General features: G+C 43.2%; 1 protein-coding gene across 1 annotated transcript in view; it reads right to left on the bottom strand.

Annotated features, from left to right (window-relative positions):
- The window catches only part of tspan17 (tetraspanin 17), a 32,363-nt gene extending 14,730 nt beyond the window's left edge, over window positions 1-17,633 (bottom strand). The window contains exons 1-4 of the mRNA XM_080773619.1: window positions 17,125-17,633; window positions 9,448-9,498; window positions 3,847-3,993; window positions 1,089-1,259 (exon numbers count right to left, since the gene is read on the bottom strand). Of these exons, the coding sequence (XP_080629745.1) occupies window positions 1,089-1,259; window positions 3,847-3,993; window positions 9,448-9,498; window positions 17,125-17,214 (459 nt within the window). The 5' untranslated portion in view covers window positions 17,215-17,633. The remainder of the gene's footprint in view (window positions 1-1,088; window positions 1,260-3,846; window positions 3,994-9,447; window positions 9,499-17,124) is intronic.
- Window positions 17,634-23,055: the final 5,422 nt, after the last annotated feature.

Genomic DNA, 23,055 nt, shown 5'->3' with positions numbered 1-23,055 from the left:
AGAATTATTTTTTTTTAAATAAAAAACTATATTTGCCCCCCCAAAAAAAGCATTATTTTCCTATTAACAGCAGTCCATTATCAGTCATCACTGCAGCGTTTAAGCCGCTGAGGCCAATGAATACGGTCTTTGTTTGTTGATCTGGAGCTCAGGTCAGCTTAGGCGTGTAGACCGTGCTACGGATCGTGTACAATTAACCCATTCTGACCTGAGATCAGATTCATACGAGGTTTCCACTGGACACACACTGGTCTGATTAACCCATTCTGACCTGAGATCAGATTCTAAAAATGTCAGTCGTTCTTCGATTTTTCAAAAATAGCAGACCTACAAGCTCGTAGCGCGCCACTCGGTGGCGCGCTATGAGCTTGTAGATCTGCTATTTTTCAATAGCTAAAGCATAACATGATGCAAACACCAAAATGTTCCCGTTCAGAATGGGTTAATGATCCGACAGGATTACACGAGTTGTTACATCACACCAGAAGCGATTAACGCACGAGATCCAATTATCTAAATCATCTCATTCAAATAATTGCATAAACTATTCAAATGCCACCGCCGCCAATGCCATTCATCGTGGGATGTGCTCAGCGATGGAGGGAGGGGGGTGTCTAGTCCATTGTCCTAACGGAGAGTCGCTTAACCCATTTTGGGCGGGTTCCGTTTGAAGCATTATGTTGTACTTTAGCTATTGAAAAATAGCAGACCCACAAGCTCGTAGCGCGCCACGAGCTTGTAGGTCTGCTATTTTTGAAGAATCGTGAAAATGTGGCACAAATCTTTGAATATATATTCTTCCACGGCAAACTTTTTTTTTTAACTCAAACCTCCAAATCTTTGCGTATAACATATTTTCAGATGGGGGGGTCGGTGGGCCAATTACATATAATTTTTTGGGGGTCCTTGACATGAAATATTGAGAACCACTGATATAGAAAACATGAGGTTTTTCAGGAAAAAAATAGACATTTTTTTTCTTTTCGATGTCAGGCCAAAATGGGTTAAGAAAGATAAACAAGACCACTTGACATTGTGAGACAAGAGAGACACTACTATAGCTGTATAGTTATAGTTCGTAGACTCACGTATTCCTGGGCGAAGTCGATGAGGTTCTGCAGGTCGATGTCGTCGCGGTAGGCCTTGACGTTGTTGTTGATGAAGAAGTTGAGCTGGTCTTTGATCCAGTCTTTGAAGACGAACGCCAGGATGCCAGCGGTCAACTCCAGGAAGAAGATCAACCCCAGGAACACGGAGAACTGCACACAGTCATGCATGTATGCACACACACACACACACACACACACACACACACACACACACACACACACACACACACACACACACACACACACACACACACACACACACACACACACACACACACACACACACACACACACACACACACACACACACACACACACACACACACACACACAGGCACAAAGGAGAACATTCAGCCACTATTATTTTAGGATAGGATGGGATAACACTTTGAACACAATGAAGTGCACAATGAACAATAAATGCAGCGAAAAATATATACAGGACTAAAACCACACGACTACTCACGCTCACGTGTACGCAGACATAATAGCAATACAATTATACAATATTACATATACATCAATACATTATTCTCACCCACAAACACATGCACACATATACCGTGTGCGCACACACACACACACACACACCAGTGTGCTTGTTCGTTTGCAAACAGTATCATGAATACGGGGGTGGGTATTTTTTTCTATATACTGTATATTCTTTTTTTTTGGGGGGGGGGGAATAATGAGGATAAAACAAATTAGTTCTTATTGCAATTTCCTCATGAAACTACAAACAACAAAACAGGAAAATTACTTTGATATATTACCCCTCTGCATACAGTAGAGCAGGGGTGGGCAACTTTGACGATGGAGAGCTCAAAACGCTCAAAACGCGCCGTGACACGTTTTGAGCTTGTAGATCTGCTATTTCTTGCTATATTTGAATTGAAATACTGAATTTTTTTTTTTGCTTTTTTAAAATTAGAATCCTGAAAAGTAACCTTTTCATTGATTTTCAAATGGATTTAGTTTTAGTCATGATAACTATGAACTAAATACAAATTGTACCCAAAAAGACAATACTACTAATACTAGTCGTCAAGTACTAGTCATTTAATACTAAGTCATTAAGTATAATTAAAGGCAAAGCAGGTCAAATTGGAATTGGAACAGCTGAAATCAATACTATGTATATCAGTATTCTGATATCGACAATGCGGGCCGCATTAAGTGAAGACGGGGGACCGCATGTGGCCCCCCGGGGCCGCCAGTTGCCCACCCCTGCAGTAGAGGGGTCTCTGGTTCCAGAAGGGAACGGAACCCGGGCTGGGCTGAATGAGAGCGTGGGCTGTGAGAGAGAGAGAGAGAGCACCAGTCCCAGAGGTGCCTTCGCGCCTCGTCCGTTTACAGTAAATGCGGGAGAGGAAAAAAGAGAGGGGGGGGGGGGGCTAATGATAAATGCACCGGGTCATAAAGAACCCCCCCCCCCTCCGAGCCCAAAAAAGCCCACATCAGCTCCCCCCCACATCTACTCTGTTTTTTCCGGGGGCCTAATGGACCTGGACAGCAGCTAATAGGTGCTGGCGGACAACCAGGGCCAGTTTGTGTGTCTCTCGTCAGTCACGTGACGTTATACCACTAGCACAACAACAGAGAACGACCTGATGTGTCACGGCTCCCGGGGAGTGATATTTTCTTTATTTATCCATGGGCTTGCCAACAACAGACCCATGGTACAGATAGGGGGAAAGATATGATTTGATGGAAAGGAAGGGGGAAAACGCTGCGGTCCAGTATGACGACGGGATCGGGCTGTTCCAGAATGACACCAGATGTGGTTTGCTGTTAAACATTAAGAGGCAATGTCACGGTGACACCTGCTGCTATACACCGACAATGTTTAGCTGTGGTTGGGATTCTCCATGTTCGAGGTGCGAAGAGGTGGCGTGAAACGAGGTGGCGAATGGGTTTAGCAACACTCTGTGTTCCCAAATTTTCCGGGCGTGTACATATAATGCAAACGTGTTGGAAAATTAAGGCAAAAAAAAAACCTTTCAAAAGCTTCCAAATAACGAAATTAAAATAGCCGATATATATTTTCACAAGGCGATGCCGGCGTGTGAGCTTTAGGATTGTCTATTTTTTGACAAATGTCACCGTCGTATGATGAAGTATAAAATCATATCATATCATCATCATACTATAATTAAGCCAATGTCTGTCTGTCTGAATGAATGAACGAATGTGTGTCACTGTAACTGCCGTAGCTCCTCACTGCCTGCACCAAATCGCTCCCACTTTTCATACAGGCATTGACCATAATAACACGGAGGTCTTAAAGGTAGAGTAAGTGATATCAATTATTTTTTTGTTTTGTTGTGATAATCCTCTCTACTATAGAGTGTGCTGACCATATAAGGAGTTCCTCCCTGTCCCCAGTTAACCCCTGGGGGTCAAAAAACCTTAGGTTTCGTTTTTGACTCTCTATCCTGATTGGACGAAGGCTTAGGTCCCACAGCCAAAAACGAAACCTACGGTTTTTTGAGTGAAATCACTTACTCTACCTTTAAGCCAATGTCTGTCTGTCTGAATGAATGAACGAATGTGTGTCACTGTAACTGCCGTAGCTCCTCACTGCCTGCACCAAATCGCTCCCACTTTTCACACAGGCATTGACCATAATAACACGGAGGTCTTAACGAAAACGGGGCAATATCTCACAACGGGGTAAGGGCTAGTAGTTATATAACAGAAGTATAGTAAAAATAAATAAAACTGGGTGTTGACTTACAAACTTCAGCAGGAAGGTGTTTTCTCGCAGGGCTCCTATGCAGCCGCAGAAGCCCAGGATGAACATGACCCCTCCCACCACGATGAAGAGCCACACGGGGTCGAAGCCCCCGAGGTCTGTGATGGACGAGATGTTGGCCAGCACCCCCTGCAGGCAGGGAAGAGAACCAAGTTGGTTAGAATTTGGATTTTAAAACCCATTTTGGACTGAGGTTGATAAAAAAAAAAAAAAAAGGCTTCTAAATCCTAACATTTATCTGAAAAACCCATGTTTCTATGTCAGCGGTGCTCAACCTTTTTCATGTCAAGGACCCCCAGAATTATCTCTATTGGGCCACGGACCCCCCCATCTCAAAATATGTAGTTCCAGGGACCCCCCCAGAAGCCAATATTCTATTAAAAAATGTTCGCTCTGAAATATATATATTCAAAGATTTGCACCACATTTTCAAAAAAATTAAAAAATAGCAGACCTACAAGCTCGTAGCGCGCCACTCGGTGGCGCGCTATGAGCTTGTAGATCTGCTATTTTTCAATAGCGAAAGCATAACATAATGCTAACACCAAAAGGGGTTCCCGCCCAGAATGGGTCAAGAAGACAACCGCCCCCCCCAAAAAAACTTTTTTTAAAAACCTTTTAGACTTTAGTATCGTTATTTATTATCGTTTTTATTGTGTGTTTTTCCACACAATGCGTGAACCTGTGTGAGAATAAACATCTTGAATCTCGGAGGGAATAAAAACACTACTTCACTTCCTTCCTTCCTCTCGTCAAGTGTCTTCTGCAAGAGACACACACAAAACATTCACACAACAAAAAGACCTACAAGGGAGCTTCTTCTGATGTTTAGAGAAATTAAAATAATCATGTATACTGTGTGTTGCCAGCAGGCCTAGAAAGCCTTCGATTGACCCGTTAAAACCCCAGGGGGTGTAGCTGTATACAGGTGTTCGACGGAAAACGTCCTCTAACTTTTGTTCTGTTTGTTTATCTCTTTTTCACGCAAAGAATAAAGAACAAAGCCTGCAGCCTGATGATTCTGTCTTGATTTATTTACAACGGGTTTTTTTCCGGCTCTCTGGCAGATCTAACGCATGCCTAAAACGTGAGATATTTTCCACGGAAGGCAGTGTTTAAAACCTTCCACAAACAGACATCCATCCTTCCTCTCTGACAGCCCAGCCCCCCACAGCCCTCAGTGTGTGAGTGTGTGTGTGTGTGTGTGTGTGTGTGTGTGTGTGTGTGTGTGTGTGTGTGTGTGTGTGTGTGTGTGTGTGTGTGTGTGTGTGTGTGTTCGTTCTAGAGGACTTCCTGTCAGTCTCTGTTCCTGCATCCTCCCTGCTTCTCAGATAGTGGATCAGGACCCATTCTTATAGGTTGCAGCAAGTAAATGTCCCTTTATTTTATTTTTCCAGACATTTTGATTTTTATTGTTATTTCAAAAGTATTTTCACTGGTAAAATGTTGGGTCTCGTGCTGAAAGTTTTGGGAACCACTGGCTGGTCGGAGTGTAGTTAATAATTAACCATTTAACCGTTAACAGACATGTTGCATTTGACTGATTAATACAATCACTTGTCATAATGTGGTTTTTATTACACGTCTCTATGGTCATGTGATCAAGGCGGAACCGTCAGATCTTTCCTATTCCATTCCTTTTGCAGTAAATAACATTATGGATAAATAAAGGATAAATAAATAAAATAGCAACATTGTGTGCGTCTGTAGTGAAAGTTCTTAAAAAGGTCCGAATGACAACTCCAAAGTATGGTTTACAAAGTTTACTGACTTATTGCCGTTGAAAACAGGTGGATGAATACAAAAACGTGGCGTTGGTTCAATAATTTACCTGAACTGTAAACAGTGCAATTCTCTTTTGACTGTTTTAATACAATGTATTAACTTCTTTGTAGCTCGACATGAAAATAAAATAAATCACAACAGTGTCAGAGTCAGACTGAGTCCATTCGTTAAATAACGGACATCATTATGGGACAGAGTTCAACTGAATCCATATTGCCAGGTCCCAGTGGGGGGGGGGGGGGGGGGGGGGTATCAATAGATAAAACCCTAATAATTAAACGCCTGGTGCATATTCCATATTCCACCAGAACAACCAACTAAACGTCCGTTTGGTTTGAGAGGGCTCCCGGAACCATATTGTAGTTTTGAGTGACTACAGCCTGACTGTGCTATGGTAGGACTTCATGACGCGTATATCTATTCTACGTCCGAGCATAGACAAGGTAACGCCTGCCTCTGATTGGCCTATACCGACACTGCCCAGTCTGCCCGTCTTGCCTTGCCTTCCCGAGATGCAAGGGCACTCCTTGGTGGGAAATAATACAAGTACAAGAGAATGGCAAAATGCGACAGTAACTTGTAACTTGAATTTTTGTTGAAGAGGTCAAACTAATACCGTTTGTGCCGTTTGCTTTGATCGAATAATTGATTGAACACGTATGCACTATGATTTGATTTGGCTGTGTTCTAAATTAAAGTGTCAGTGTTGATTATTGTGTATTAATCTAATTATAGTAAACTAATACTGTTATACTAAAAAAGATAAAGATCAAGGCCAAAGAGACCATTGTTACAGTACAACAATGTTTCAAGTTTACACATAAACAGGCCAACGGCATAAACAATAGTAGTTTGCCTGTCGCGCGTGCCAAGCTGTCATTCTCTTGTATTATATATATCGTACTTGTATTATTTATTTACCAGCTCAGTGGCCTTGTGGTTAGAGTGTCCGCCCTGAGACTGGGAGGTCGGGGTTTCGATCCCCGGCCGGGTCATACCAAAGACTCTAAAGAAAATGGGACCCAGTGCCTCCCTGCTTGACAATCAGCATCAAGGGTTGGATTGGGGGGTAATAGTCCCTGTGACATACTAGCGTCATGTCCAGGGGGTGTACTTGTACATCAAGCTGCCTCACGCTACAGAAACAGGAGATAGGCTCCTGCCCCTGTGGGCCTCATCATGGCTCGGCAAGGCTACGTACTTCCGGCAGTGTCGGTATGGGCCAATCAGAGGCAGGCGGGGCGTTACCATGTCTATGCTCGGACGTAGAAAAGATATACGCCTTCCTGAAGTCCTGACTGTGCTAAAATGTGCATTTTAATATTTCAAGTCATGCGACGGTGACAATGCAGAGACAACGGTTTGCTTTGGATTGAAAAGCACAAACCCTGCAACAATTAACCCATTCTGGGCGGGGAACCCATTTTGGTGTTAGCATGTTATGCTTTAGCTTTTGAAAAATCGAAGAGCGACTGACATAGAAGACATTTTTTAGAATCTGATCTCAGGTCAGAATGGGTTAAGGTCTGTCTGAGTCGAGCAGGCCGGAGAGACTCATCGTCTCAGAGACCCAACCTTTCAGTCTTTTAGCGCCTGCGATTCATTATTATTCACTCGGTGTGACTGAAGATGCTCCCGGGCAGGGCCAATTTGAACAAGAGTTCATGACCAGACGTTACTAATCAGGGCATGTTTCCATGCTGGTGGGGGCATTTGTTAAATCAATCGGTACAATTTCCAGCTAATTAATGAACAAATTGACTGCTGTACCCCGGCTGGGAAGAAGATCCGAGCGGCGCCACACATTCCTTCACACACGAGAGGGCAAAGTCAGCATTTGACCTTTGTATGTAGTGCAGAGTGAAAAAACTAATACAATTGCCCACAGAGGATCCACTGCTACAATGATTTCCTAACAAAATGTGTAGCCTGCTAATCCAATTTGCCTGTGCAGACGCTGTCATACTGCCAAAGACAATGCATGCGTCGGATACAAATTGCACGTACTAGACCTGTGCCCGTCGGCCTACTGGGGAACGATGCAAGTTGGGAACATAGTATGACCGTTGTCATAGTACCCGTTTTAAATGTCCCTTTTTTGTGCCCATATAATGGAGATCTCTGTATCCGTCTGCCTGCGTCTGAAGAGCGCAAACTGAAAAGTGGACTGGTCAAGTAATCAAATTGGCAGGTGTGGGGTTGCCATGGCAATCAATTGGCAGTCAGGCTTCTATTCTACAGGTAAAGTGCCTTGCATAGTCGGAACGTAATCGACGCAAGAAGAACACATACGCAACGGAGGGTGAGAGAAATGTCTCCCCTTGCGTCACGTCAGTTATACGTGATCCGTCTCGTTCAGTCGGGTTGAGATCTGATCCCGAGCCTCAGCCTACGCAACCATATTGCTTGCGTTGGTTGCATACCTTGCGTCGAGGACACCCTGCCCACCTGGAGGCAGCAGAGAGCAAGAAGGCTTTTTCCTCCTCTGCTCGACCCCTCTTGAAAGAGGACGACACTTCCACCGGGGCACATCCGAGTCGTAAACGTAAACACGATCGGCATGGATTTGGATAGATCACATTGGAAGTGAAACAGGACAACGTGACATCAGCGTTCGAAGCACTGCTTTGCAAACTCGTCGGTGATTATCAGGCCTGGACTGACGGTATGTCCAGTGGGCAAATGGGCCGCCTAAAGAATGGGCCATTGCTTTAATATGTTTTTGGGCCAAATGTTAGCCATTTGACTGCTTTTCAGACGAGAACTCTGCGGAAACGTCCATTTGGTGACAATTTGACCGTTTACAGACGCGACCAACAAAACGCGTGTTTTCCGTTGCTGATGATCATCCACTAGCCGCGGCTTCCTTTGACAATGAATGGTATATAGACTGCAATCTGCCCCGTGTGAACGCAATGATTGATTGATTACAGCACTAGCAAAAGACGCTAAAACCGGGTCAATTCAATTAGAATAAACAAGTTTCAAGCGTCGTGGTGTGAGCTTGTGGATCGGCAGTGATATATACTGTAGCCTACTTCGATTGATGATATCGTGTAAAACTCATTATTTACAGTTATAACTACATCTCAACTCATGACAAAAACTAAAGTGGCACGTCAGTGCAGTTTATAATACAATCTAAACATATTTGACGCATCGCATCCGCATGTAATAAAATAGACCAGGTGCCCTGCACTCGGTGCCGCGCTATGAGCTTGTAGATCTGCTATTTTTCAATAGCTAAATTGTAACAATGTAAAAAAAGAATGGCCCAAAATGGGTTAAGTCAATCATCTGAAGGCCCCTTATCACTTAATAGTGGGTTAAGTGCTATAAAGTGTTAAGTGGAATGGTGCTACAGTTGTGCACACATGGTGAACCGTGAAGCACTAAAACGTCGTTGGTTGTGGGCTGGTGGCCAATCCACAAGCTCACAACGCTTTCGTCGGCTTGCAGATGGGCTATGTACTGTACGGTGCGCAACAACACAAATACTGTACAATCATGTCACCCTGAACCACTTCTCCTTGCTCTCCAACTAAATGCCCTCCAGAAAAGAAACCAAATTTCTCGCTTAGGTAACATGGGTAACAATAATAAGGGGAGGAATGTGAGCCGCGCAATCGAAACAACAGTCTTGTGTTTGTGTGCGTGTGTGTGCGTGCATGTCTGTGTGTATGCGTGTGTGTGTGTGTGTGTGTGTGTGTGTGTGTGTGTGTGTGTGTGTGTGTGTGTGTGTGTGTGTGTGTGTAATGTGTATGCGTGTGCATACACACTTCAAGTGTATATACTTACTTTTTCCGCCCATGCCCACAAGCCTATGGCAAGGAATGCTGCTCCAAGTAACTGCAAAACAGAACACACAGGAGAGGCAACGTTAGCTAGATATTTGCTACCTGAGTGCTGAGACGTTCTGAGAGAAAAGTTCCATCAGCAACACTACGCAATGTTGTCTCGTAAGCCAACGGACATTTGTCATTTTAGATTTTAGCTACATTTATAGCAATGCAAGCCATTTTTTAATTACCCTTTGGTCTAAATGGGTTGATCATCAATGTGCTGTGGCCTGAGCGAGTCCTCAAATTGGACACTAGGATAACGTTTCACTCTGTTGTTTCTTTACAGGCAGTGATATCCATAGTGCTAATTTTTGCCTGCTGATGTTCTAAGGCCCCAAGGCTTGAGGCTTAATCAATGTATTGGTCAGTCTGACTCGGTCTGGCCTTATTCCTTACAAGACTTTGTTAGTTGATTAATCATTATTTGTGCTTTTTTCCATTCACATCTCTTGTAACTCTGGACAACATGCCTAATTAGCCCTTCGCTAAGTCCCTCCCCAACCCGTCCTTGTCCAATAGGCACGTCAGCAGCGAGGAAGACAGGTCAAGCAGCCATCCTTCTCCCCCATAGAGATGCATGTTAAATGACGGGATTTCTCCATATAAATAATGGATCATTTCAGAGCATCAAAATGTCTTCTAAATCTAGTCAACGAGGCCTGCAGTAGGCTATGCACTAATTTGCATGACATTATTTAAATAAACTAGAAATGCAAGTCAATGACAGAGGGAGAAATGAACTTTTAATGACCACCCGACATGCTGCACGGTGAGACCATGGTCATTAGTATTATTGCCATCACCTGGGCTGGTAGTGTACCAGTCCTGGAACGCGTGTGTCGACTTTGAAGTCGGTGGGGGGGGGGCGAACGGTTCTCGAGTTGTGTGGATTACAGACGTACAGAGACTTGGTGCATTTATAGAAATATAGATAGAAGATATTTAAATCCTTCAAAATCCACTCTTTATTTCTGTATTTTTTGTACCGTCTCTGTCGATATGAGGTGTCAGCTCATGTGGGATGGATCAATGGGTCGAGGCTTACACAAGGGAAGAGATTATTTGCAATAGCGTCTCAAATTCTTTTCTTTTTAGTTTTTTTTACTGGCCTGTAGTTACACCATGGGGAATTATATTGCATTTTTTTTGTTTTTGAAAAGAAAACTAAATCAATAAAATGGAATAGAAAAAGAAAAAAAATACTTAATTGCCATCAGATTAAAACAGTTAAAGACTGGATGGGAGCAGACTCACTTGAGGCACAGTATATTAGCGGAACCGAAATAGCCCTTCACTAAGTCCCTCCCCAACCCATCCTTGTCCAATAGGCACGTTAGCAGCGGAGAAAGCTTGACCTGCATAGCAACCGTTGCTAAACTATTTGGATTGGCATTGGTCAATCGCTTTTTGGGGTGGGATTTAGTGGTTAAAAGGCAAGTAAAAGAATATTTGTTGTACATCGAATATTTAAAAAATCACACCCGTGTGAACTGAGTGGTGCACCCCCCCCCCTCTCTCTCATTCATTAGCAGGCGACAGTGCAGCACTATCCCTCTCTCTGCTTCTGGCACAACAGCGCCCCTACTGGTACTCATAGTCATATACTGGTGCTCATTAACCAACACAGACACACATAGGTGAACACAAGCCTAGGTGAACAGTATGGACATCGTTCCTTGGAGTGGTTGCACCATGTGGGCCTGGGCCTCCGGCGTGCGGCTCCGAGCACCCTAGCCCGACGGCGTGTTGTGGGTTCAAATCCAAATCCAGGCGACCTTTGCTGCGAGTGCCCGTCACTCTCTCCCTCCCCATTTCCTCCTGTCAGTCTACTGTCCTATCAATAAAGGAGAAAATAGCCCCAATAAAGGCTCCCAAAGAAAAGTAAAGAAAATAGCCCATGACTGTGTCGCGAAATGTTCCAAATGTGTGCTTGCTTATACCGAATGTTTAGAACAGGGATGGCTAGGGTTCATAGAACAATGCTGCCTCTATGCCAACTCTGATAGAATTCTGAAGACATCCTGAATGAATTCAGCATGGTGGTGGTGGTGGTGGTTAATTGACAGTGAAGGGGAGAACTGTCAAGACAGGGATCAGCCTGGTGGAGTGGCTCAGACTGAGAGACAGACGGACAGATGTCATCCGATTAGCCTCGACTCTAGTCCAAATCATCCATCCACACAGAGATAAACAGTAAAACATGTTTGTGTCCGAGTGCATTTGGTTCAGATTCAATTCTCAGATGCTTAATTGTATTCCATTTACAGCAGGATTATATTTCCAATGAAGGATCCGTCTTGAATCTTGACAGATTGGATACAAACACCTTTCTTTTTTTTTTTGCACAAGTTGTTCAATCTGTCCCCAGAAGTTAACCCCGTCCAGTCTGTGGACTGTGTGCACCTGTGTGTGTGTGTGTGTGTGTGTGTGTGTGTGTGTGTGTGTGTGTGTGTGTGTGTGTGTGTGTACGTGGATCAATCTCTTATCGCTCTCTCTCTCGCTCGATCTGTGCTTCATTGCTTCTGTTTAGATGTTATCACCGTTTCCCATCCCAGCTATTCAAATTTCAAATTAAGCTATGAGCTCTCTTTTACTCTCTACCACACTCAATCACTCTCTCTCTCTCTCTCTCTCTCTGTGCGTGCGTGCGTGCGTGTGTGAGTGTGTCCACTCTGAGGCGTTTCAAGGCTTCTTTTCCTCTCCACATGGGGATTATAACACTTGAGGAGGATGACCTTCTCAGCCAGCTGATCCTATTAACCTCGACTAACCAACAGTCAAACCAAAGTGCCACGCTGCCAGTGGAGATACACACATCCATGCATCCACGCACGCACACACACACATGCACGCACGCACAAATGCACACCCACAAAAGGCTATAGACTTACTCAAGCATGACTGGCCTCTCCATGACTCCACACACACACACACACAGACTGCTGAATTTCAAATGTGGCGAGGCTGTGCCAACAACAGTCCTTGCATTCGTGATATATGATACCAGCAGCTTTGCTACGACCAATATTGTGGAGATCATCTCGGCCCGGAACAACACTGTTCCTGTCCCTGTGGCGTCATCGGTTCAGTTCCCCACATCTTGATCCATCGAGAGACAGGCTACTAACTGATTATACACAAGGGGACACGACTGCTATTTCCCCCTGGAGCAAAACGAATCTTTGCTTCATGGCTTTCATAATAAGAGATTCAGGCCAGGGGGAACCATGATGATCCAGGTTACTGTGGTAACATATGGGTCCTTGGTTGGCACAGATATTTCGTGCTGCTCTGGTGTAAAGAATATAAATGCACCACGTCTCCGTCCGTCTGTCTGTAGGTGTGTACATCTGTAATGCACGTAACTCGAGAACTGTTTGCCCCACCGACTTCAAATCACCGATGTTGTTCTGACATCACGATGTTGTTCTGACATCACAATGATGCGCGACCTCGCCCCTTTATTAGCCAATTTGATCACACCTGATCAACCCCCCAATGGGCACTGTTCTAGTTTTATGTTACGAAATGGCCAAACATGTTCTTTTTAGTGACCACCAAATATTGTAGGGTGTATAATAATGAATACTATGTCAGTGTTAATTTAACTCTGAGAGTACAAATGTAGTGTAGAGAAATACAATATTTATCACCTATATGTTTTTCTTTTTAATTTAGACAGAGAGAGCAAATACAGTGCTGGTTAGCAACTAGCTCTGGTCCATAGCTCTAATGCGTTTCATTTAGAGCTATGTTACTCTCAACTTCCGCCGCTCGCATGAATGCAGACCAGCCTCTCCTCTTTAGCGTAAATAAAAAGAACGGTTTTGCTACTCACCAAAACAAAGGCGAGTTGTGTAATTAGAAAGCCTACTTTCCTTAGTGGACGCACTCTGAGCCCCCCACCACACGTATAAATGGTACTTTTTGGCCAGAAAGGGATTTTCTTTCACCGGAGGAAAAATATTCTCTATGGGGCAGTTCTCTGGGCAATATCGGTAGAGGGCGCAGCGAAGTAACTAAAATAAAAATAAATCCGGTGGAAACAAAATCCCCTTTTGGCCAAAAAGTACCATTTATACGTGTGGTGGGGGGCTCAGAGTGCGTCCACTAAGGAAAGTAGGTTTTCTAATGACACAACTCGCCTTTGTTTTGGTGAGTAGCAAAAGCGTTCTTTTTATTTACGCTAAAGAGGAGAGGCTGGTCTGCATTCATGCGAGCGGCGGAAGTTGAGAGTAACATAGCTCTAAATGAAACGCATTAGAGCTATGGACCAGAGCTAGTTCGCAACTATGCAATAACACCGGCACTGTATAGAGAGCTTCTAATGCAGCCCTGCACCCATCCCAACAACTCAGCAACTCATTTACAACCTAACGAGCTCTTAATTACAGCATGCGCAACTCCCCCACATCTCAGCTGCAAAACGTGATTAATTAGGTGGATGTGGGGATTTGGAGTAAGTCTTTTCCAACCACAAGACAAGGTGTGTTGTCTCTTGGCGAGAACGCCTGGCTGTCGTCGACGGCAAGCTGCAGCACTAGGAATTGTGGAAAATATTCAAATGGCTCTGGCATTGTTTACTTACTCCATTAGTATACTCGCAAATAACTAGGCCTCGTCACACTTTTGATTACATTTAGACTCCAAACTCAAAGCCGAGATAATCTCTACGGCAAACATAAATGGGGCTGTTTGATGAAGAACAAAGCACAGATCTCTACCATTTTGCCAATTTACTGATTCATCCCAACAAAAGCAGGTTTCACAACTCACAAGCTATGGAGGCGCGCATCTTTTCGGTGATTATTAAGGAAAACAGCCAGCAAGCTGGAACTTGTTCCTAACAGACTCAAAGAGACAATCCTGTAGGTCCTGACTTGGCCTATAATAGGTGTTCAACAGCCACAGTCAAGACAAGAGAAAGCATAAACATGAGTCAGACAGACACAGCAGGGCTGAATGACGATGACTCAACCTCTCCTCCCTCTCGTCTCGATTAACTGGTCGAATTACAATACAGAGTGCTCTTTATGGGGAGCAAGTGGTTTGTGTGAGAGTGAGAGTTGTCTCTCTCTCTCTCTGTGTGTGTGTGTGTGTGTGTGTGTGTGTGTGTGTGTGTGTGTGTGTGTGTGTGTGTGTGTGTGTGTGTGTGTGTGTGTGAGAGAGAGAGAGAGAGAGAGAGTGAGTGAGTGAGTGAGTGAGTGAGAGAGAGAGAGAGAGAGCAAGAGAGTGATGATCCCTACTTCAATTTTGAGCGTAGTGTTATTACAACTAAAGACTGGTCTGTGGTTACCAGAGCCAGGCAAACAAAAAAAAACACACTTCATAGGTGAGGCGAGATCCTCCATCAGCGCTTCAGTGCATGCTGGAATGAGCAAGAAGGGAGGAGGTGAAGTCAAGGAGGAGAGTCTGCAATGTGTTGTGGATCACATCTGCTGACGAGCCTATAGCGGGTCTAGCATCCGTAACCCACCCCCCCCCCCCCCTCCCCCTCCCCCACCCAACAACCCTCTGTTCTCGTCCATGTGTGTGTGTGTGAATACGATTTGTGTTTTAATGAGAGGGGGGGGGGGGGGGGGGGGTGTTGTGTGTGCATGGTTTGCGTGTGGTGGGTGTCCGTATGAATGTGCGTGTGGTTTGGTGTGTACCATGTGTAAGTGTGTCTGCGAGTGTGTGAGTGAGAGAGAGAGAGAGAGAGAGAGAGACAATGGCAACATGCAGTGTGTGTATACAATAGCGGTGGTGGGGGGAGTGAAAGGGGTGTTTGAATGGAGGAGGGCTGGGGTTGTATTCAAATCCGCGTGGCCTTTTCCTTCAGACAGTGTGTGTGCGTGGGAAGCTCTTCTGGAGGCACATACACACAGACAGACATGCCATCCCTTCAGCCAGTGACTTTTTTTTTAAACGACTTGCAGTCAGGGACAGTCAGGAATCAGGGTGACGGTGAGGGAGGGCTGGTGGGATGTGAACAGCAGGGCCTTTCAGAGTGGGGTGCTGAGAAGCGGGGGCTGACATGCCGTGTCGCATAACCTCAGTGCTGAATGGCAGCTAAGTAGAAATGAGAGCTGAGCTCACCAGTGACACTCTGCAAGGCCACGGAAGAGAAGACTATAGGGTTGGGGACAGGGTGCGAAAGGATTTAATGAAATATGAATACAATCGTTCATATTCTAAAATTTTGTACAGCTTTTAGTGAACTTGGTGACGATGCCATTTCAACTTTAGATTTGTGGAGAAAAGATTTGATAAGAGATTTGTCGACTCAAGAGCTTCTCCAATCCCAATAATTTGCCCACTCTGAACGTTTCCTAAATGGGATCAGCTATCAAACCCTAACCCTTAACCTACTAGGATTGGTTTTTCAATCAGTATGCAAATCTGCTTATCAAATGCAAATCCGTTTGAATCCCTTGGCAAATTTGTGGGGTACACCGTAAGGGGACAGAGTAAGATATTCCATATCGACAGCTTTTACTCCTTTTAGTGCAATTGGTGACGATACCCTTTCGGCCTTCCAGGACAACATAAATGTAAATCGAATGGGATGAAAATAGAGATTAATTTGCTTCAAAAATGATTGAATCCAATTATCCAAATAATGTTCCTATGCAGAACCGCTTTCAGAGTGGAACTGGCTGTATCGTGACGTCGAACCACAGACTTTTCAGAAAGATGGGCAAGTATCACCAATAGAGTTTAAAAAGCAGTAAACATTTTATACAGAGTACCTGTGAAGTTCATTTATGATCTACTAATGGTTTTTCTGGCTAAAACCAGAGGGAGAAATTCACTGAGCCAAACAGCAGCCGTAAAGTTTGACTATTCTTGAAGATAAGCTGGAAGCATGCAACTCTATTCTAAATAGTTGGATGCTAAAATAGTGTACGGTAACCTTCGGGACCTTTTGAGAACATGTGAAACAGTTATTGTATTGTATTTATGGGCATGTCATTATAGCTGAAATGAAAATAGTGAAATCTATAAGCCCACAACATGTGCACATGCAATGCGCTGTGAACTTGTAGATCTGCTATTTTCACTATTTTATGTCATCGTGACAAAAGTATAAAATTATGTTTGTGTGGTTAATTAATGGTAAAGTGGTTAATAGATATATTTGATACATCATTTATATTATCTTATATCCTTCTTGATAGTTGGATTAATCAAAAAAGCCATCAACAGAATGCACACAGTTGGGGGCTTGGAGCCCTACTATTGAGATTTAATCATCACAGAGCATTGTATGCAGAAGCCTGACAAATGACAATGGTTCCAAGGGACCATATAAAGGTCATGAGAGCAAGGATCAAGAATGTGGTAAAGGTCAATTAAAAGGCTGACCAACAAATCAACAAAAAGGTCAAAGCAATGCAGTTATGTCTGGCCTAAACAAAATACTTCACAAAGTTCACAAACACACATTTTACCTGAAGTACCTACCAAGCAATAAAATAAAATAAAAAAATCTAACTAAACTATCAAACAACAATGGCAATCACTGTGACTAGGGCATTAGTACACAACATTACACAGCACACTGTTTTAATTATTTCATGTATAAAACATGTCCCAAATTAATCGAGAGGGCAGCAATTAAACACACACACACACACACACACACACTTACCCAAAATATGATGTTGAATCCGAACAAGAAGTATTTGACACAGCAGCTGACTTCTGCTCCTTTATACTGCTGATTGTGTTTTCTGCTCATTCTTCTCAGATCAAAGGCTAGCTGGCTAAGCTAACTACTTGGGCTAATAAATGCTACTTCAGTAGCTCAACTAAAGTTGTTGTAGTTTGTGTGTTAACTGGCTCCATTAGCTACACAGCAACGACCTGCCAGTCGGTCAGCATTTAAGACAAAAGACGAGCAGCTCAAATTGACTCGACTTTCGCTACTATTGCTACTAGCATTAGCAGCAGCTATACCTAGTAACAACAACAAATCCAGAGCTACTTTCATCTGCAGTTCAGTTCATATCTAACTCGCTGTCTTTCAGCTGCCACAAACGTGTGCACAACCAGGTCGAGGCCGGTAAAGTCCTTGAAGTTTGGTATCAAATATCCTGAATTTAGTTTCGTTGTTGTTGGGTCTCTTTTAAATGTTCATCCTGGTTGTTTTGTGCTCCAACAACAAATCCTCACAGTGTCAAACGAGGAGACCCACTGCACTGCACTGCCACTGACTGCATGGCCCTTCATTCTGCCTCAACGACGACCTCTACTGGATATTCTTCTGCATTAGCGGTACCTGGAACACAGCCTATAGTATGCCTACTCAGGGGTGTAGTGGGGGAGAGGAATCCCCCCCACTTCTCTCACATCTATTTTTTTCTCTTCTTTTTTTTTTACAAAAATGTTTTTTGACTTATCATACACTTTTATGGATACGTTTAAGCATTGCAAACATGTTTCTAAATAGGCTTAGTATATACACATGACGTCTGCATGTTTTAATAGTGTGTCTATGTGCGTTGCGCACGTGCAGACAAATGCACGTACGTGTCTTATGGGGCATCCCGGTCCCCCCACTTCTAAAAGTAGCATTTACAAGACCCGATTGATCATGTCATCAATATTAAGCCCATATATGGGAATGCCCATATGGAGATCAGATCCCTCATCATCCCTGATGTCATCAATATTGGCCAGCAACTCTACATCTGAGTCAGATGTAGAGTCAGATGATCTGACCTCAAACAGATCTCCATATATATGGAGCCGACCTGTTCAGACATTACATATTGATCGTTCCCCATCCATCCTTCCTCTTCGATGTCTCCCTTCTGACTGATACCTGTCCATTTAAACTCTAGACCGGCCTGCCCCAAAGTTATTAGTTCAGCCAAGCCCTGGCAGTCGGCGAAAAATTGAGTTTTCAACAGGTCAACATGGAATGAATTCTGTACTGGTCATATAAGGTGCATGTCTTGAGTGTACACGGCTTGATGAGGTCAGACACATTATGGAATGTTAGAACAGGTCAGCTCCATACAGTATATGGAGATCTAAGGGTGGCAGCGGGTACATTCTCTTGAGTGTACAGGGTTTGATGAGGGTCGTGACCCCACTGGTCCAATGGCTAATTTGGTCCTGCAGATAGGCCTAAGAGCCAGACGAACGGCACGGTATGTAGGCTACAGTTGTCTACGGTTTTGATCTAGCTCTAGCTGTTACCATAGAAGAACTTAATTTAATAGGAATAGTATTAAAGGTATTCTCTCTCTGTGCATGCGTGCGTGCGTTCAGAGTATATATTATCACTGAAAATGGATTGGTTCAGAACCCTAAAAGTTGGTTCGTATTCAGACTCGTATTTCTTCACCAATGTGTTTATAAAGATGTCTAGTACCAGACACATTCAGTTTCCCTGGGCCAGGGGTAACGGGTCATGTCGCCCCAATTCCAATCTCGCCCCAGCTTTTTTCCGCCGACCTCACGTCGACAGCTCGGTGCGGCGGTTCTTGTATTCTTTATTTTGTTTTACTGAGAATAAGGTTAGAAATAAGTTTAGGGTTATAGGCATTGTTTTACTGGGGTTAAGTTTAGGAATAGGGTTAGGTTTAGGCATCGTTTCACATTAGCATGATTTACTTAGATTACTTTAGGGAAACTTTGACAGAAAAAGACTCGCTCACCGTATAAAAAAAATAGAAGTAAAACTTATTTCAAGTGCTCTGTGCTCAAAGTGAAATTAAAAAGCAAACGTTTCGGTCCTAGAAAGACCATCGTCAGTGCTATATGACGAGTGCACTGAGAAGTTGAGAACCAATTCTCAGTGCTTAGATTACTTTAGGAATAGCAGGCCGCGCTGTACGCCCGGGGCGAGTTGGTAAAGGGGCGAGGCAGTCTCGTATTCGGCCTACAGGCCCTAGGGGAATCTGTGGCAGCTGCTGAACGTTGGGGTGGCCTATCATTAATAACCTACAGTTGTATGCAGGCAAAATATACAAAATGTAATTTAAGTAGCATGTGAGGGTTGATTCTGAATGCATTGCAAGCATTTGTTTTGCATGAAAAACACTCCCTGTGGGCACATTTGTGATAAACAATGGCTATGGCCGTTTTTTAAATAAAAAGCTATAGTGTAGATTCTGACTCTGAACACAAAATGCCATTGACAATGAATGGAGAATTTCATATGTGTCCGAGCAAATCGGCTGGGTATGTCGGTATACTCTGTGGCCACCCTTGGCCAATAAGGGACCACCATTCTTGTGATGATGATGTACGATGATGTATTGTATACGATGATTAGAGCGCCCCTCACTTCACACGGGTGTGATTTTATTACCAATCTGTATATTTTGGGCATACACAAGAAGTTGAAGGGTACATTCAAGTCTGATGTGTTCAAATCATGTATAATTTACTACTTATTTTAGTTTTTATTTATTTTTACTTTATTGAGTCAATGACATATACAATTCCTATTCCTTGTAGCAAATACATTTTCTTTTCACATTTGTTTCTACATGTTTCATGTCACTGTTGTTAGCTGACTTTGACCCAATTTATTTTATTTTGTGCATACATACATACAACTACATCCCTTCACCTATTTCAACACAAGAAAACACAAAGAAATAAAAAATAAAAAAAGAGAAAGGGAAAAAAGAAGACAGTAGGCCCATGTTAGACTAAGCACTTTCATTTTTATCTGTAGAACTATAAGGTACATTTAATACAGAAAGAATATACAGGCATAGAAAATAAAAAGAAAGAAAGAAAATAATAGAAATAAGGAAATTAATGGTGTGTGTGTGTGTGTGTGTGTGTGTGTGTGTGTGTGTGTGTGTGTGTGTGTGTGTGTGGGGGGGGGGGGGGGGTAGGCTTTGTTAGGCTTTGTTTTGTGATGTTTGTAGTTCTTCCATTTCCTTTTTATTTCTCATTTGTTTGTTTGTTTGTGGTACTGAATACTTAAGTCTAAACAAAAAAAGAACAAAAAACAGGAAAAGTAAGTTAACTTATTTAAAAGATAAGAGGGCCCATCTTTTTTCAAATAACTTTTCCTTTCCATTGATTTGATAGGTCACCTTCTCCATCACATACGTGTCTTTCCACTTTGTCCAGCCATCTATCCACCCTGGGGTAGTTCCACACTTTTCCAACTTCTGGTTATTTGTTTTAGAGCCGTCATTCTGAGAATCCAAAACAGATACAGATCCGCACTTTGTAAGCTTTTGGGTCGTGTTCCCAGCACTGCAGTATGTTATGTTTTTCGAAGTTCACAGCTCTCCCAAATATTTGTTCTATTTTTTGTGAAACTTTGGTCCAGAAGGTTTGTATTTTTGGGACATGTGAGGGAAATATGCGTGTGATCCGCATTATTCTCCCCACATTCCCTCCAGAAGCTGGAGTTTAGTGTGTACTTGGATATAGACAGAGGTGTTTGGAAATACCTTATGTTCATCTTCCAAGGATATTCCTGCCAAAAGGGAGATCTTAAATAGAACACTGATTCCACTCATTCCCTTGTATGATTATTCTCAATTCTTTATCCCATTTGTCCTTAATGTGATCTAGATCTTCAATCTTATCTTCCTGAATTATTTGGTAAATTTGGTCCAATTGTATTTTTATAATCATGAATCTTAAGAGAGGGTGGAGGTCTCCAAGTGTTCTAATTTTGAGAGTGTCTTTTAAATAGCTCCTCACTTGCAGGTATCTAAAGAAATGATTCCTAGGTATGCCATATTGATCTACTAATATATTCAAAAGAGACCACCCCTTCTATATTGTACATTTTGGTAGAATCTTGTTAGACCTTTCTCTCCAATATTCGCCAAGCGCTCCCATGTGATTGGTTAGCCGATTTGCTCGTTTACATATGACGTTAGTTTGGGTGTGGGGACAAAAGCTGTTTATAGAAGGGGCTATAGCGCCCCTTAAAAACAAAGCAATCAATAATCTGTATATTGAAACTATACAATATACGATGCCAGGTCTACAAATGAATTGGCTGTGTCTACATGACATGCTGTCTAAATTACATTTCTAGCCTTCATAAGCCTCCAAGGTCGTTAAAGGCTAGTCCTATAACCTAAACCCGGGCCTACGGCGGGCTAAGGTGGAGTCTGAAGAGGTGAGTTCAGATTTCGGCAGAAGATTTCAGGTGAGTCTGCAGTTCTAACTGCAATGGAAGGTTATATATAGTTTACACAATTTTGGAGCCAGAAGGGTGGAAGAGTGTGGAGCGTTGTCCTGGATGTTTTAGGGAAGGTTTTGACAGCTTCCCTCCCTGTGCTAGCTGATCCGAGTGAGCAGGAGGGGTTTGATTTGGTGCTTTGATGATGATGGTGGTGGAGAACACAGTCTAACACGTTGGTCCCAAATCAGGTGTGTTCCACTGCTACTGGGACTGTGGAGGCCCATAGCATACATCATTTTCATGCTCATCAAACCATTCAGTGACCCCTTGTGCCCTGTGGAGGGCGGCATTATCTTCAACTAGAATTGTTTCATCATAGGAATAGGATAGATTTGATTAGAGTGAGTCTAGATCAGATTTGCAGTGACGCTTTAACCTGTTCGACTTTAGAAATGTCAATGTCACACTTTAGTCACTGTTCAAATACCAACTGAGCCGTCATTGTGACTTTAGCTCCTGCCATCCTTGCTCCAATAACCGAACGTGTTCAGCATTTGTATACATGCCACAGAGCAGGACATGGTCTCATGTCAATTGTTTGATGTATAAAGCATTACACCTCAAGCAGTACACCTGAATCATGCATTCATGATGTTGCACAAATGTATTCAGGGTTTTCCCTGAATTCTTCACGTATGTTGCATGTTCTCGAGGCAAGGGTGTTTTGGTGCAAGCGGTTTGAAAATCCTACTGTAGTTCCTACTATACTACCACTAGTGCTACTACTACTACTACTACTATGTTCAGCTTGCCTGGCAGGTCAGCTCAGGTGAAGAACTGCAGAGCCTTGTGTGGGGGGAACATCATTCATATTCTTATAGGCTACTAGACCTCCATCAGGCAACAGCCAACCACCAGTAATAACCTGATAATTGTCTTTAGTGTCAGTGTCAGGTGGATTAAAAAAGGGACATACGCATCAAACCACCCGAGTAACCACATTATACCACTAATCAACTCAGAAATTACATATACATACATATAGACATATACAGACATTTATGAGATTTTAAAGTTTGTAGCGGTCTACAATACTGCATATAGACAGTGTGCAGGAGTTCTCACCTGAAGGCCATTGGGTCCAGCTACTACGCACGGTCACACCCGTTTCTTTGTATAGGTGTGCGAAGAACATTATTCTGTACGGTCCCAAGATACTCTCTGTGGTGCACCTGTAGAAGTTGCAGCAGACTAGTATCCTGGACTGGAGTCCACCATGTTCAACATATTCAGCCTGAGGAGGAAGGAATCGAGTTGAACTCTGTATGAGTTAAGTGAATTTTGCTCCGACGTCCTACAGATGGCAGTATATGATCCTGAACTGAATTTAACATTGACACGCAGTTCTCTGTAAACATGGGGAAATTGTGCATTTGAATCTGTAGGGATTAGGGAATACCA

This window comes from Protomyctophum bolini, assembly GCF_963924005.1.
Source record: "Protomyctophum bolini genome assembly, chromosome: 10".
In the NCBI taxonomy this organism is placed as follows: Eukaryota; Metazoa; Chordata; class Actinopteri; order Myctophiformes; family Myctophidae; genus Protomyctophum; species Protomyctophum bolini.
This window is presented reverse-complemented; position numbering and strand designations above follow the sequence as displayed.